Source organism: Lepeophtheirus salmonis, chromosome 3 (genome assembly GCF_016086655.4).
Source record: "Lepeophtheirus salmonis chromosome 3, UVic_Lsal_1.4, whole genome shotgun sequence".
NCBI classification, from domain to species: domain Eukaryota; kingdom Metazoa; phylum Arthropoda; class Copepoda; order Siphonostomatoida; family Caligidae; genus Lepeophtheirus; species Lepeophtheirus salmonis.
The window spans coordinates 23,989,842-24,005,189 of NC_052133.2; the positions used below are offsets into that span (position 1 = coordinate 23,989,842).

General features: G+C 34.1%; 1 protein-coding gene across 2 annotated transcripts in view; it reads left to right on the forward strand.

Moving 5' to 3' along the window:
* Window positions 1–8,458, forward strand: part of sdk (sidekick cell adhesion molecule) — a 30,574-nt gene extending 22,116 nt beyond the window's left edge. Inside the window, exons 7-14 of one of the 2 annotated variants that reach the window (XM_040708789.2) lie at window positions 10–129; window positions 217–4,170; window positions 4,603–4,881; window positions 5,000–5,020; window positions 5,344–5,501; window positions 5,581–5,743; window positions 6,771–7,072; window positions 7,152–8,458. In XM_040708789.2, the coding sequence (XP_040564723.1) occupies window positions 10–129; window positions 217–4,170; window positions 4,603–4,881; window positions 5,000–5,020; window positions 5,344–5,501; window positions 5,581–5,743; window positions 6,771–7,072; window positions 7,152–7,622 (5,468 nt within the window). In that variant the 3' untranslated portion in view covers window positions 7,623–8,458. The remainder of the gene's footprint in view (window positions 1–9; window positions 130–216; window positions 4,171–4,602; window positions 4,882–4,999; window positions 5,021–5,343; window positions 5,502–5,580; window positions 5,744–6,770; window positions 7,073–7,151) is intronic. The other variant, XM_040708790.2, reaches the window with a different exon arrangement.
* Window positions 8,459–15,348: the final 6,890 nt, after the last annotated feature.

Below are 15,348 nucleotides of genomic sequence, written 5' to 3' on the forward strand. Positions count from 1 at the left end.
TTTATTTAGCCTCATCTCCTGTATTGGTGGATCCACCTAAAAATACGTCAGCTTTAGATGGAAAGGATGTCAGCATTCCTTGTAAGGCTGAAGGAGCACCTTTACCTAATGTCACTTGGTATTTTAATGGTAAGCAACATTGTTTTCTACTTTTCTACACTTGGGATGGATATGGGTGTGAAATTCTTCAATTTCTTTTCTTTCTTTTTTTTACAGATGGACAAATAACATATTCTGGGAGAATTCAAATCCTAGAAGATGGTAGTATGCTTATTTCTAAAGTTCGATCCACTGATCAAGGAAAATATAGTTGTATTCGTAGTAATACTGCAGGAAATACCAGAGGAGAAGCATGGCTTGGGGTTCTGGTTCGGACTCAAATCACTAGTCCACCTGTAGATAGCAAAGTCATACTGGGACATGTTGCATCTCTGCATTGTAAAGTATCTTCTGATCAGGACGTTCCTTATGAAGTCCATTGGTATCATGAAGGGCGAATGATAAATGCAGCAATGTCTCATCGCATTAATATTTTGGATGATGGAACCCTCAAAATTGCTGAGGCAAGAGCTTCGGATGCCGGAGACTATACATGTGAAGTAAAAAGTACTGGAGGAAATGATCACCGTGTGGCCGCTTTAGACGTCATTGAATTGCCTTATGCACCTACTAGAATTTATGCAGAAAGAGTTGCTAATGCTCAAAAATCTGTTAATGTATCTTGGACACCAGGCTTTGATGGGAATAGTCCCATCATTAAATTTATTATCCAGTATCATTCTGTTCCTCAGTCTGGACCCATTCCAAAGGATGATCTCAATTGGATAACTGCTCTTGCTAACATATCGTCCACTGCACGAACAATATTGCTTTCAAATCTGAAATCCTCGGCAGCGTATATTTTTCGACTTTCTGCTGTGAATTCAGTGGGCGAAGGACCTCAGTCCTTGCCGTCAAATAGAGTAGTTTTACCACAAGAACCTCCTTCTGGGCCTCCCTTAGGTTTAGTGGGAAGTGCAAGATCTGAAACAGAAATAATGATTCAATGGCAGCCTCCGAATGAACAGGCTCAAAATGGTGATATCCTTGGATATATAATACGCTATAGATTGTTTGGATATAACGATTCCCCCTGGTCCTATAGGAATGTATCCAAACCTTTACAGCGTAATTATTTAATCACTGAACTTATAACGTGGAAAGACTATGAAATTCAAATAGCGGCATTCAATAATAAAGGCACTGGTGCATACTCTTCTTCAATTAAACTAAAAACGAGGGAAGGGGTTCCATATTCTGCGCCTTCGGGCGTTCGTGCCCAAGCTATAGATTCTTCAGTTGTGAGAGTCTGGTGGCTTCCTCCAGATCCTCAAAAGATTAATGGTATTAATCAAGGTTACAAACTTCAAGCATGGATTGGAGATCCAAGAGATACGGATATTAAGCCGCAATCCACAGTTACTGTTGCTCCAGATTTACTCAACCCTCTCAGTGAACAAACAGCTGTTATTGATAATCTCAAACCTTGGACTGCTTACAATGTAACTGTATTGTGTTATACAAGTCCAGGCGACGGAAAAAGATCTCCTCCTGAGACAGTGAGGACTTACCAAGATTATCCAGGGCCTGTCTCTGGGTTAAAGTTTGAGGATATTACTGACCGAGGTATACGAGTGCGTTGGGATGAGCCTTTAGACCCGAATGGAATTATTTTAGGTTATACTGTAAGATACATGGTAAAAAGTATGATCCATACACTGGTTGAAAGAAATCTGACTGAAGATGCACGTAGCTTTTATCTAAATAATTTGAAACCCACCACGCACTATACTTTTGAAGTTTATGCTTTAACAGAAGTGGGAAAAGGAAAAGCATCAATTGCAACAATTCAAAGTGGAGTTGAGCCCATTCTTCCCTCACCTCCTATTCGATTAGCTGTTTCAAATATTCAGCCTTTTTCGGTTTACCTTCAATTTACACCTGGGTTTGATGGCAATTCATCAATAACAAAGTGGACAGTTCAAGCGCTCAGTGCAAGAAATGCATCGTGGACCAGTATTTTTGATGAATATGACCCTAAGGGGAATGCCATTTTAGTGAAAAACTTAATTCCCTATATGGAGTACTCATTAAGATTAATAGCAAATAATGTTGTGGGAGCCTCAGAACCTTCAGAGCCAACGAGGCAGTTTCAAACGATTCAAGCACCCCCGAAGCACGCTCCTCAAAATGTGACCATACGTTCTATGTCTGCCACTGAGTTGAGAGTTCGTTGGATACCCTTGTCTCAAGGGGAATGGTATGGAATACCTCGAGGCTATAATATATCTTATCGAATAAATAAAGACTCTTCTGAATTGAATTCTATATCAATTGAGGATCCCACAAGAAATACATTCGTTCTCGATGGTTTGGAGGAATTTACACTCTATGAAGTGGTTCTTCATGCTTATAATGATCTTGGTACTTCAGATCCAAGTACTGTTATACTTGCACGTACTCGAGAAGCTGTTCCCGGGGCTGGCCCTAACGACGTAAGTGCAGAAGCAACTTCTAGTACAACTATTCTTGTGAGATGGGGTGATGTTCTTAAACGTCATTCTAATGGCATACTTGAGGGATATAAAGTATACTTTGGTGCAAAAGGTGTTCCATTTCAGTATAAGAATATTGGATCTAATCAGACTCATCAGACTACACTCACAGAATTGAAAAAGTATACAGAATATGCTATTCAAGTTCTGGCCTACACTCGAATTGGAGATGGTGCTCTATCAGCTCCTCCATTCAGAGTCCGAACTTTTGAAGATGTCCCTGGTCCACCAAGCAATGTTTCTTTTCCTGATGTCAGTTATACAACAGCTAGAATTATTTGGGACATTCCAGCTGAGCCTAATGGTGTTATCAATAAATATAGAGTGTCTTATTATCCTGAAGGCAATCCTTCAAGAAATTTTAGTAAGGAATTCCTTCCAACTGATCGGACGTATAGGGCCATTAATTTGGACCCCATGTCCAACTATGTGTTCGAAGTTATTGCTAAGACAAATTTAGGATGGGGTTATACAGCAAAGGAATTAGTTTATACCAATAATAATAGAGAAACTCCTCAGCCTCCTTCCGCTCCACAAATATCGCAAAGTCAAGTTCAAGCCAGAGAAATCACTTTCAGTTGGAATCCCGGTAATGATGGGTATGCTCCATTTAGATATTATGTTGTTCAGTACTCACAAAATGGAAATGGGTGGCAGTCTGTGTCAGAGAGGGTTGATCCAATGCTTAATACCTACACTGTTAAAAAATTAAAACCCTTCACCAACTATAAATTTAGACTGCAGGCCGTGAATGATATTGGTCCGAGTGGATGGTCTGAGGAATCGAACAACACAAAAACTCTTCCAGATGCTCCCTCTATTCCAGTTGAAAATGTCAAAGTCACTCCAATTTCTAGGACTAATGTCCGGCTTACTTGGGATCAATTAAATTCAGAAGATTTTAATGGAGATTCCTCTTCTGGAGGATATATAATTGAATATAAGGAAGTTACAGACTTTCTTAATCCCATGGGAGCAAATCCAAGAGTCACATTGAAAGGCATTACAAATAAAAAAGTTATTTTAGAAGACTTACAGATCGGTACGAACTATGAGATATCCGTTATACCATTCAATAGTCAAGGAAATGGACCTCCATCAAGGCCAGCTACAGTTTTTGTGGGTGAAGCTGTACCAACAGGGGCACCTCGAAATGTACAAGCCATTTCTGTGACTCCAACCGAAGTTCGATTGACATGGCAACCACCAGAGGCAGATCGACAAAATGGGGATCTACTAGGCTATAAAATATTTTATTATTCCATTCCAGCTAATGGAAGAAATTCCGAGGAAACTGAGGTTGTCTCTGCCTCTCATAATGCTCAATCACTAATTTTCTTAGAAATGTATACCAATTATACTATAAGTATATTAGCCTTTAATCCAGCTGGAGATGGTCCTCGTTCCGATGCAATTACAGTCAAAACTCATCAAGGTATCCCAGGTCCTCCAACGAATTTGGAATTTGTTGAAATCACTATGGATACTCTCAAAGTGACTTGGGATATTCCCAACAAACCGAATGGAGAAATATTAGGTTACCTTGTCTCATATGAAACAGCAGAACAGGATGAAAGTAAGTCAACTATTCATATCCCCCTGTTATAAATCAAGGAATACTCTATACTCGTACATATTTATAGAGCAGGGATGTCTCCACAAAAACCTGTTAAATTAAATTTCATAAAAAATGGTTTTATAAAACAAAACTATTAAATACATATTTCCATATAATTTCTTAGGCAACCCTGTTCAGGGGCGTCCGCAGGATTCTATTTAAATATATAAGTATTTTTTTAGGTATTTTTTTTTTTTTTGAAAAAACTAAATTTAAAATAGGTGTATTTATGACAGTTTGTTTATCAATTTAAAAGTCAATTTTATTATGACGATACTCTCTATTTTTGTGTTCCTCTCTTTGAATAACACGTAACTTTTAACCTTGTAACGTCCAGATTTGCATTAATTAGACATTAAGTGTAATTATGTACGTATTTATTCATTATAGATTATTCCAAACAAGTAAAGCAGAGAGTAACAGAGCGTTTCCTATATGTTCATAACCTGGAAGAGGAGATAACTTACACTTTTACTGTTCGAGCACAAACCATTGATTATGGACCAGGAGTTTCTGGATGGGTCACTACTGGACCCCAACCAGGATCTCCTGGTCGGCCCAGAGATTTAGTGCTGACAAAAACCAAGAGTGCTGTTAAATTATCATGGACAAATGGAAATTCAGGGAAAAGTCCCATATTGGGACATTATATTGAGTCAAGAAGAAAAGGTAAGCTCCTTTGATGTCATTTTGAGCTGTATTCAAAACAATTTCTTGGTGATGGTTTAATTAATTTTTTTTTTCTCTCCCTTATTTGCCTCCTTTTCATCATTCTATCTCTTATTAGCGGAAGAGGAATGGCAGATCTGTAAGTTTTCCTTTTATATATACTTATGTATATTCTTTTTGTCCTCTAGCTGTGTGCTTTTCTTTCAAATTTAAACACTTAAAATTGTGGTGACAAGTCATACGACATACATGCTCATTTCTCTCTTGTTTTTTGATATGGATATGCATGAATGATGGGTATGATGACCAACCTATGTATGCATACTTTTTCCTCTAACTTAATCCTCATCTCTATTTCTTTGTATAATCATATGATTCTTATTTATACATATAACTAACTAATAGAAGATATTCTAATTAATCATTAATCCTCTCCTTTCTGTTTCGTTTTTCCCCTCATAGATGAAGATAAATGGAAAACAGAGATCAAGACGGAAGGAGGTGCTATTCAAGAATATACAATATCCTATCAAAACTTGGTTCCTTCAACAAGCTATTCCTTTAGAGTCATTGCCTATAACAAATTTGGGATCTCATATCCTGCCAAGTCCATGGAAGTGGTATGTACATTAGGATTGAGAGAAATACCTAAGTCTTCACTATTATTAATTGATTTCTTTGTTCGTTTTTCTCATTTAGATCATGACTCCTTCTAAACGCTATTTGGAGTATGATTACCTCCAAAGAAAACCATTTTACAGAGAGACATGGTTCCTGGTTGCCCTTGCATCCTTTTCCATTGTTATTATAATAATGATTGTAGCAATACTTTGTGTCAAATCAAAAACCTATAAATATAAAGGTGAGTTATATTATGTCAATGTACATAAACACATTTCAACATACCATGCATAGGCTCTATCTCCTATATTATAGCCTTCCTTGAATGAAACTTCCAGTTATGCCCCATCCATCTCTTAATTTAGAGGTGGATATAAATCCAGATCCGCAAGGCCACTATTTAATGTAGCTTCATTCCCATCCAATAATTTTTTTTAGGGATACATATATACCATATATATGTATATATACAATTTTTTTTTTCATATACGTACTTTTGTTTTTCTGCAGTTGTCAGAGTTATAAGATTAAAATCTTCTGGTAAGATATATAAATTGATAAATATGTACAAAAAAACACAATCTGTATTTAGAACAAAGTAGCAGCAACGCCCATACATATATATAATTTTTTGATGATTAAAAGAATTGCTGCTGCACTTTTGCATCCTAAAAAAACATCAAGAAATTAAAAAAACAACAATTTTTTTCTTTCTTCATATACCTACATAATAAAATGTATTTATGCACATAAGTACATACATTTAATTATTATTATTTTATTGTTGTGCTGTGTACAAGCCTTGGAATAAATTATGACGGCTTATATATGTTAAATCTCAAGCATCGATCTATAATATGTACCTCGACATACACACACACACACCCAAAAACTTTTATAAATTGCATGGAATTTTCTTTCTACACACACAAAAAAAAAAAATCTAAAAGGAGTTCATAATATTTATGTACATATATGTAGTAATACGTAATCTCCTATTAGTTAAGATACCCAATTTCTATTGTTTATTAGTAGATGATAGGAAGTTGAACAAGAGGGTTTCATTTTTCTCGTCTGTGTTCTTCTTTCATTGTTTTTTAGTTTCTGTTTAATTACATACATAAATATACATTTGTTTTTCTTTTCTTCATTCCTTGTTTAATGTCTTATGGATAAATGACTATGTATTAGTAGTAGTACAAGTATTGGGGGTTGTATAATTCAATCAACTCATACAATGTTTTTTCTTCTCCCTTATTTATTATTAGATCATAATAAGCAGCATAGATTAGAAGAAGCAACGAGCTTAGATGAACCCGGTTTCTCTACCTTTGAGATGCGACAGTCACGTAGGGGGACTCTTAATTCCAAAAGAACAGCTACGATGAAAAGCACAGCATCTCGTAAATCCACTAATTTCGCTGTCATCAACAATACTGGGGGGCGTCCACGACCAGCCGTATTAGGATACTCTGATGAAGATTCAGCAAGAGGCTATGATGAACATCAGGATGATTCAGACTCCTTGACTGAAAAACCGTCCGAGATGTCTTCTTCTGATTCGCAAGAGGTAAGTACTTAATATTTTTGTTCTTGTATTGTACATGAGGTAGAGTTTTAATTGTTATTATTCCTCCTTGTCTTTATAGATTACAGAGTCAGAGCACGAAAGTGCAAACTCGGATCCTCATTCCTTTGTAAATCACTATGCGAATGTGAATTCTACTTATAGACAATCTTGGAAGAAGCAAAAGTCAATCGTTGTGGCTCCTCCAAGGAGTAATTCGGAAACTCTTCGGAGTAGACATTTTAAACCTCAACAAGAACAGTGTCCCTCGTATGCTGGTGGAGTGAGCTCTCCACCCTCTGAGGTAGACTCGACAACTCTTGGTGCTACAGGAAATTATGTCAGAGGAGCGGGAATTGCTGCGCCCATGACTGCTCCCTCTAATAATACTAATACAAATTCTAAGGGAAACCATGCGAGAGGATACTCCAGTTTTACTGAGAGTGATCAGGATGCATCTTCAGCAGTCGTTTCACTAAATGGGACTCAAATAGTATTAAATAATATGGCTCGTTCTCGGGCTCCTCTTCCTGGATTCTCATCATTCGTATAAAACACTGTGATTCCTCAAAAATATACATTCATATATATTCTTTTTTTTATAGTTAATTATAAAAAAATTGTGGCTGTGTTATTATCATTACATATGTACTATGTATTTTGATCATTTCTCTTTAATTATCTAACTTTTACATACATATTAACATATATGTATTTAGGCTGTGTTGTTTTCCTCTGTTAATTTAAGTGACTTTTGATTTATTATGTTTACTCTTTGGATTTTCTTTTGTTTCATTTTCGAAATTCCCCCTCGCTAAAGCCTTAGTACAAAAAAAAATGTTTCATTTTCCTTAATGTTCGATATCAAAATAATCATGGCATTAAACATGATTCCTACTGCCAGAAGGTTTTTTTCTTCCTGTTTTTTTTTTTTTTTTTTTCCCGCTAAAAGGAATATATCATTGATAAAGTATTTAAAAATATCATATCTTCATAAATCTAATTAAAGGATATCTTTTACCTCAAATTTGCCTTTTAAAAGCAATTGATTCTAATTATGTAAGAGATATTAACGTAAGAATAAGCATTTGGATTTGCCCGCATCCCTTTCTTTGGCAGCTAAATAATCCTCAGTACTTTTATGTGTTTTGATATAAATTCAATGTTGTGTCAAAGTGTTATGCTTTTTTTTTTCAATTCTACACACAACTCAAACATATTTTTTTTTTTTTCCTAAATCAAATGGTTTAAAATTATTATTAGTATAATTAATGAAAATAAATAATATTATGATATAAAAATATATACTATATTAACAATTATAAAGTGATTAGGTAATTTTCTATTTAATTTACATGTTATGAACAATAAATATATTACGTGAAATAAGATGGATTTAATTATTTCTATTTAACGGTGTGTAAGCTGTCTTTATGTGCTCTAGCAAAAGGGACGTGCGTGAGCTTGGTAATTTGTTCGACTTTTATTCAGGACAGTGTTAGTTCGCTAACACAAAAGTTGACTCAGTATTGTTGTCAGCTGTCGATGTTTTGATCCTTTTCTCTTAAGTAATGTTCGGAACATTGATTGGTTGAATTTGAATTGGTTTTTGTTAAGCTTTTAAACATTTCTCACAATTATTAAAAGATAATTCGGTAATTAGGAAGAATTGACAAACTGATTTTGGGCCTTTTTTCTTATTTCTTTTTGAAGGTAAGAAAATATAGGTTAAGAAGTGTCAGGGTTAAAAAAGGGAAATTCTTAATTTGAAAAATAGAAAACACGAATAAAAATTAAATTTAAGAAGAAAATTAATGACAAAAAAATCTGTTAAATATTCAAGTTGTTAGGTATACATTGGAGTAATCAACTGTCTCTTTTTACGTCTTGTTCAAAACACATGAATAATTTTCCTATAAATACATGTTAAGTCCGGATTTTTGTGGTTTAGTTGTAAGTTCATTTTCATTCGACTTAACACAAAAGTCAAATAAAAAATTAGAAAAGACCATAATCATGTAACAATATTCTAAATAAACTAATATTATTATTTAGGGTATTCTTAAATTTTATAACTATAAAAATATTAACACTCCCCTAAACCAGGGATGTCCAACCCATGGCCAGCGGTCTGAAATGTTTAAGTGTAGCCCATTACTTATTCTGACTTAAAGTATTATTTTTTATCAAAATTGTCACAATATCATCAAAACCCGTAGAACAAATATTATTTCCAAACAAAGAAATTTTTATAGTTTCGGGTTGAAAAAATAGATTAGCCCTAAATTTGAAATAAATATGTATTTAATAGTTTTGTTATATGAAGACATTTTTCATTATATTTAATTTAATAGGTTCTATGGTCCATTAAAATATTTCAAGTGGTAATACAGCCAACTAAATTAAAAGGTTGGATATCCTTCTCCCAAACTGTCACTGATCGGGCCACGTGTTATCTTTATTGGAAATCTTTTAACCACCCTATATGTGTACGTTGAATATTCTCAATTCAAAGATAAACTGCTTTTCAAATTTCAAATTTTCCACACAAATTTGAATACAAATCTTATAATTGACCCAAATATGTCAATGAAGTATAAAAAAACAATGTCTTTTGCTATTTGACTGTCAAAAATAGAAGCGTTACCTCACTAACGCAGAGGTATACATGGTATTTTGTTGTCAGCTGTCGATTGTCTGTTTTTTCTCCTCAAAGCTTTGGTCTGAAAGTGGATTGTTAAGTTCGAATTAGCTCTCAATAAGCTGTAAACAATTCCTGAGGATTATTGAATGATATTTCCATAGTTGGGAATAAATGGCCAACTTTTTTTTTAATGAAAAGTTGCGAGATACAGTAAACGTAACGATTTCAAAGAATTAATCTTATTTTATTAACATTTTGTTTTCTTTAGATTGGATTGTATCAATGTTAATAAAATACAAGATTTTAGAAATTTTATGATTAATGGTAATAGTATTTATGAGTGGTTCTTAACCTTATTGGAGGTACTGAACACTGCAAGCTTCATCAGTGCATTCACTGAACCCCTTCATGATTGGAAAAATAAATTAGGATTTCTTCAGAACATAAGTATATATTTTATTAGTGTACAAAATGAACCATACATCTGTTGCAAACAAAAACACTGTGTTAGAAGAACAAAACCAACAAATGAATTTCACACAAATACATAACAAAATGAATATTTGCTACAAATTCATATGCATTTTGCTAATGCTTTTCAGACACAAGCTCAGAAATGCGTGGCTTCACCTTGGTAAGTACCACTCTCAAAATCGTTTTCACAACAAAATCTGTTCCTTTTCTTTGTTTTTATGTCGACAATCTTCGAAAGGAAAAGGATATGTTGTTACAAATGGTATGAGTATCTCCAAGTCTCTCGTTGCAATAAGTAGGAATGGTACGATTTGTTTAGATCAAAACGTTGACAGTGTTCTTGTTCTGAAGAGTTGCTGTTGACGCTGGCTCTGCTGAAGTTAATAAATTTCATAGAGATATTAATCGTTAACGTCTGCTTCCGCAACACTAAACGTAAAAGGATGTCTCACCCGTGCTGGATATGAACCTTTGGCAGGGAAGTATCTCGAGAGACTTTGCAAGCTCTTCTAAGTGCATGGCATTTGCTTGCTTCAGCTCCCTAGGTACAGAAATGTCTCTAACTCTAGCCACGTCTTCGATCTTACTAACACAGTTATCTAATAGGGAAAGTTTGCGAAGTTATAATTCTCTGTTCTTCATTTCCATAAAAGTCTTTTTTTTAAATACCACCAAGTTTTCTTCGGCTTCAATGATGTTCACTCTACCGCGCTGCATCTGTCGTTTGAGATGATTGAGAGCATCGAAAATATATGCCATGTACGCCAAAGTGAGAATGAACTAAGAATTTTCGAAGTAATCTGCGTGATATTGTCCGTACTACCGCAAAACCATTGCTAATTCCACGCGTCTGGCAAAAAAACAGTTTTCAGTACAGTACCTTTCCCCTGGATAACCACCGAACGTTAGAATGTTACATAAGTACTTATAATTACGAGTCCATTTCCTTACACAGCCCTATGAAGATGCGGTGCTTCATAGCATTTATAAATGTGGCTTAATTACCTGGAGCTTCCCGTGAACTGAAACCCTCTCAAACATACACACGCGTGTACAAAAAAAATTGCAAGATAAGCTTTATAAAATACTAGTGGGAGTATCCGGTATTGCTCGAAGTTATTTGTTCAACTATAAAAGCAGTTCTTGAGCTGGAGCGCGCTTGCCATTTTAAAAGAGCTATAAAATCGCTCGAATAGGCACACCAAAAGACAAATAAAAAGTTATTTACATACTTATTTCAATTAAACCAATTATTTTGATTATTGGTAGCTATTGCAAATAATATATGGTTGTCAAAAATTGTGCGGAACACTTGAACTTGCCTCAAGAAACACTGTTTGGAAACTACTACCCATCAGCCAGGCTTGTACCCGTTCACTCATTTCCTTTCATTCGTTTAATCGTTCATTTTGTAAAAACTTTCTGTTCGCCGTTCATTCGTTCATTTTTTTCCGTTAATTAGTTAATTTTTTCGTTACAATCGTTCATTTTTGAATTTTTATATATTCATTTAATTTTTATCTAGTATAAAAAGTCCAGCTTAAAAAAATACTTATTAATATATAACGCCCTTTTGTTTCGGAATACATAAAAATGAACCTTAAGGGCGTAGCTTACTAAAAGCAAAACAGTCAATCCCAAGGTTCCTAAAATGATACTCTCATTTTATAAAAAAGGTGTTCAATTTTTTAAAATTGTTTTTGTTTTTGTAATAGAGGCAGTACTTTTATTCAACGCAACCTCCAATTTATTTTCGACACCCTTTAAAAAATTTCTGAACCGACATATTTTTTCTGGGTGACCCTATTTACTGGAAAGGTTGACCTGTAGTATAGATATTATATGCAAATGAGGAAAAAAAAGTGATTCCGAACCTAACTTGACCTTCGGGCGGGCTCAATTTTTACAGCATTATAGCTGTACCAAGTTTCACGCATAAAACTAAAGTTTGGTCGGTCCATAATTGTCAAGCCTAGTCAGATTTTCATTTTTTTATTTTCTGACGATTTTTTTTTCTTTTTTGAAATGTAAAGGCCTCCAATATCCTAACAAAAATGATGCTCTCAATTTTTATAAAGTAGTGTCCCATTTATTCAAATTGTTTTTCTGAACAGCTTCAAAATAGTCTCCGGGCAGTTTTTAGGGCAGCCTCAAAAAGTGCTTAGAGGCATTACTCTTATTCAAGGTTACCTCCGATTTATTTTCAACAGCCTCTCTCCTTTAAAAAGCATCTGAACAGATATATTTTTTCAGAGTAACCTAATTTACTAGCAAGGCCGACTCGTGGCATAGATAATATAGACAAATGCTAAAGGTGCCGTTCATTCAGGTGTTACAATAATGGGTACGAAGAAAAAAAATTAGCCCGAACCTAACCTGACTTTTGGATCGGGCTCAATACTTAATTGTCAGGCCCAGTTGAGTTTCATTTTTTTTTTTTTTCTGGCGGAATTTTTTTTGGAGAGGCCCTTGATTGGTTATAAATTATAACTTATAATGGCTGGCTGATTTTTTGAAAACCCTGTATAATCCTCCTGTGAGGTTATCTCTTATATACCCAAAGCGATTTAAGTCTGTATATAGTGTTAACCTCTCAGGACAGGGGGGTTCTGTTTTTTTAGAGACATTAGTGGGGATATGGGGAGGGGGATGCCTACCGTTTGACAGGAGAAATTATTCCCGAAACACTTCTCTGTATTTTCAGCTGCAACCCCACCTCCTCGATCTGTTAAGAGTTACATTTCTTAGTATGAAAACAATATGTACTAATAAATCTTGGACAATCTTGGCATTATGATCAGGTGCTGAGTCTTTCTGGAATGTATACGACTTCTCATCAATGATGTCATTCATCCATGGGTTGACCACGTCCTTCAGAATGTTCTTGTAGACATCCTTGGTCACCTTCTGGCTCTTTTGGAAGAAGTGGGGGGCATAACTTGTCCTTCCGTGCTGATGACCGTCAGGACCATAACCAAAACCGGATTATTTTTTTTCATGACTGGTTGGACCTCATCAGGGTCCAAACAGATCCATCTATCGTTTCTATGGTTATGGTTGGCGTCAATGGTAAAGATTTTCTCGTCCGAAAAAGAAACACACGTAACCACCCTTGCACTTCCTTTGGTTAATAAGAATTTTACCTTTGCTGATTTTTTCTGCCTGATTCTACTCTGTTAGCAGATGATTTGAGACTCTAACACTCGACAAGTAACACATTACAGTTTTCGTATTGTATATAGTTCAACTTTATATTTTGCATCGGCTATTGATGTTACATTTTTTAATTATTTATTATACTATAAGAGGTTTTTATTGTTTCTCAGAATATAATAAATGTTTAAGACATTTTAAATTTTTGTGTATGAGTATAATATTGAATATACATATTATTGGCTAATATCTTGCATAGGACGTCAAATTAATTTGTATTTTCTCTGTTCGATTGCATAGCTGATCACAATACCATACAAATTAAATTGTATGGTACAAGAAGCAAGAGTAGGTCAAACGTCATCCATTCGCATTTTTTTTAAAACTAATTTTGCCTGAGACCCAGAAATGAGTAACTAAATCTAATTAATTCGAAGATAAAGCTATAAAATCGACTAGAATTATGTACTCAAAGATTCGCAACTGCAAGTTATAGTTTAAAACAAATGATTTGAATTGAATACTGCAATAATAAATCCTGAACGTCTTGTTAGACCTATTTATCAAGCTGTTTATGCTCCAGACCTTAAAAGAATATGTATCTCTCTGAGGTTATTAAATAATTATTGGTGGGCAACTTCCCAAACAATATGACATTTAGATTTCATAGTGTTTTGGAGCTTCAGTAAATTAATTACCTTGGATTGGAGTTCACAATAAAAATCTAATTGTAAGTGTAAATACTAAATTATATATAATACCGTCCCCCAAAATAGAAAAAATAAAGTAGGTATGATACAATATGCCCGTTTACGGAGAGAAAAAAAAACTTGCAGGAGGCGTGCACGGAAGTATAGAAGTGTTTTGGGTATCCCCATAGAAATACTAGATTTTCATTACTTAAATGGGAGAAATCAAATTCATGCTATTTATACTTAATGTCGATAAATTCTTAATATTTCACCCCGGCTAATTTTTTTTTCAATCTATTGCTTTGTTTAATTGCACCATTTACTGGAAAAAAGTCATCTTAAGATAGCCTTCAAAATTACAAATGGGGTGTAATGGATCAAATATAAGTTATAATGGACTTTAAAAAAATTATTTATCTAGTATCTTGGTAAGTTACCATTTAATTTGTTGAGATATTCATATAGTCTAATTTCCTACAGCAAGATCTGTGATTTAATAAAATATTATATTTCAATAAAACAACACAACTTTCTTAAACATAAAGAGAATTGAATTACATTTTCAGGAATTACAGAGTACAGTATTTTTCCAAAGTTGATATTTTTAAATACCTGCAATTGCATTGTATAATATGAAAATAAAGTATAAGGATTTTTTCCCACGCTCTCCAGTTGATATATATTTGAAAAAAAAGATGTTAAAATTTATGTACTTTACATAGACAGTTTATAGGCCTTAACGTCCATTATACCTTTTATTTGATCCATTACAACCTATTTGTGATTTTGAAGGGTATCTTGACATGACATATTTTCCAATGAATTAAATATTTTAGCCACCATCGAAAATAATAATTATAATTATACCCATAATCAAGAAAAAAAGAAGTAGTAATCTTCAGAAAAAATAGTCAACAAGCTACTTTTATGGGTAATAAGATAATGAGCGTCAAAAAGAACGCTGTTCATATTTTCCGCCCGCTCATCATTCATGTTTTTCCGTTTGCCGTTCATTCGTTCAAAAAACGAACGGAAAGCCGTTCGTTTTTCCGCTCAATGTCCAAGCCTGTCATTAGCACTTTATATTATCTCGTTTGCATGTGGTAATATGAATTCTATTAATTTGATAATATTCAAATTTCAAAGATATTTAAGTATTTGGCAGAATTACCGTTAGATCTAATCAAGTACAAATGTTACCTTCTGATGTATACATTTCTGTCCTCAATTAACAATCAGAGAGTATTTTCTGAAGGATTTAAAAATGGATGATAGAGTTTAAAAGATAAACACATTAAAAAAAAACCATTTTGCCA